General features: G+C 54.6%; 1 protein-coding gene across 1 annotated transcript, besides 1 other annotated feature; it reads left to right on the forward strand.

Annotated features, from left to right (window-relative positions):
• The first annotated feature begins 753 nt into the window (after positions 1-753).
• Positions 754-773: a microsatellite.
• Positions 774-1,072: 299 nt separating this feature from the next.
• Positions 1,073-1,396, forward strand: Tco025E_09944 (uncharacterized protein; the record flags this gene model as incomplete). Its single annotated transcript, XM_029376746.1, has 1 exon — positions 1,073-1,396. The coding sequence occupies one exon, from the start codon at positions 1,073-1,075 to the stop codon at positions 1,394-1,396; it is 324 nt and encodes a 107-aa protein (XP_029223139.1).
• Between the last annotated feature and the right edge of the window lie 456 nt (positions 1,397-1,852).

A 1,852-nucleotide genomic window follows, 5' to 3' on the forward strand; every position in this document is an offset into this window, starting at 1 on the left:
TGGACTTGCAGTGGGAGACTGCAAGTCACAGCCCCTAAAAAATACGGCCAATGACAGCTGGGAGGCTGCGGAGGCAGTGAAGGAGAGAAGAATCAAAGTGTATGAAATGGTCTGCTAAAGGGGGAAGGAAAAAAAATGCCATGGAAGTTGCGCCGCCTTGACGCAGTGGTGCAATATCCCGTTAACACCACTGGCGCAAAATACCACATCAGCCGCAGTGAGAGTTGCTTCGCCTGCGCAACAGGAAACCAAATTCAGCAGCCCAATGATGAGATGTCACCTCCAACTCCCTTCGCAGCACCAGCAAGCGGCGGGCACAGGCGGTGGAGGACGCTCGGACGAGTGTGAGACGGCAGTTGCATCCGCATAAATGGCAATCGCAGTCTGTAGTGCCACGGAGAAGCAGTGGGTGCGCATCAGCGTCGTTGTCTTCCTCTTTTCTCTTTCCCCCCCCCCCCCTTGAAGACGCATGGTGGCCGTGGCAGACGCAACAGCACGTCAGCAAGCAAATGCGTGTTTCGTTTGCTGCCTCGCTTTTCTCTCGCACTGCCGTCCGGCCCACTCAGCTCCATCCCAGTCCTTTTGCGGGGCTTCTTCAAACAAAGTTGTCTTTACTGCCGTTAGAGCGTGCTCGCTGCATATTCGCAGTCTTTTGTTGTTGTTATTATTTTCCGGCAGCACTCTCTCGCTGTCTTAACTCGCCTCCCTCACACCATTGAAAGAAGCACGCCCGTTCAGTATTTGGCTTCGCGTACACACACACACACACATACTTGCAAGCGTGGCGCGCTAAAGGGCACAACGCGCAGAGATACAGGCATCCATCTCCTCCTGCATCTAGTGTCGCTGCAACGCACTTCCCACGCCAACGGCATGCGCTTGAGTGGTTGTCAGGGAAACGGACAGCGACGTCGATGCAAAAAAAAAAGACGTACGCTTCCCGCATGCAACGCCAGCGACACCGCAGGCCAAACGCCTGCACGGTGGCACTAAGCGGCCCCGCCACAAGTGGTTTTATGCTTTCATCCCAGCCAGCAAAAAAAGGAAACAAAAAAACACACAAGCACATTCCATGCGTGAACCACATTCGGGTCGGCTTGTGGCTCCCAGCAAGACGGTGCCGATGGCCAGAGCCACTACTGCTACCCACATGGCCGTGCGATGCCGCGCACGGTCAATGCGCTCCATCACTCTTGCACTAGGAGCACTGGGTTGGGTCTGGATCTCACACCATGAACTGCAGACCCGCGGTGTGACAGACACGGGCCCCGAGGCGATGAAGTGGACGGCATGTCTAGACGCGTTACTATTACCGCAACTGGAGGAAGCCAGTTTGCACGCAACGATGGCTGTCGTCGCAAGGTGCCGTAGTGTTCGCCATGAAAGAGGAGCATGAACAGAGCAAGTCCACATCAACGTGCATGATAGCTTCTTCCCCACTGTGACCGGCAACTCAACTCATTACTATTCACTCGCTTCCTCCAGTCTCCATGAATACTGCGCCGCAGAGTCAGGTTTTCGCCCGCAGAGCTGCGAAGCGACGACTGGTGTTCCTCGTCAAAACCATTGTAGTGAGATCATCGCGTAGATTTTATTAACACACGCTCTTCCATACGCAAAGACGCCCCTCAAAGGATTTAAAAACAAAAACAACTACAGTACAATTCGTTGCCGCGTCGCTTGCGTCCTGCCTCGTCGGTGCTGCAGCTTCTTCTCCGGGCACATCCAGCTTTGCATTCACCATGCACAGCCACCCACACATGAAGGGCTCAGAGATGGTCCGGCCAAACTCCTCACATGTCACCGATACCCCGCTTTGCATTTTTCTTCTGCCGCCAGGCACTGTCGCCAA

The sequence above is a fragment of the Trypanosoma conorhini genome (genome assembly GCF_003719485.1).
Source record: "Trypanosoma conorhini strain 025E chromosome Unknown Tco_14.4_contig_01371, whole genome shotgun sequence".
Classification (NCBI taxonomy): Eukaryota; Euglenozoa; class Kinetoplastea; order Trypanosomatida; family Trypanosomatidae; genus Trypanosoma; species Trypanosoma conorhini.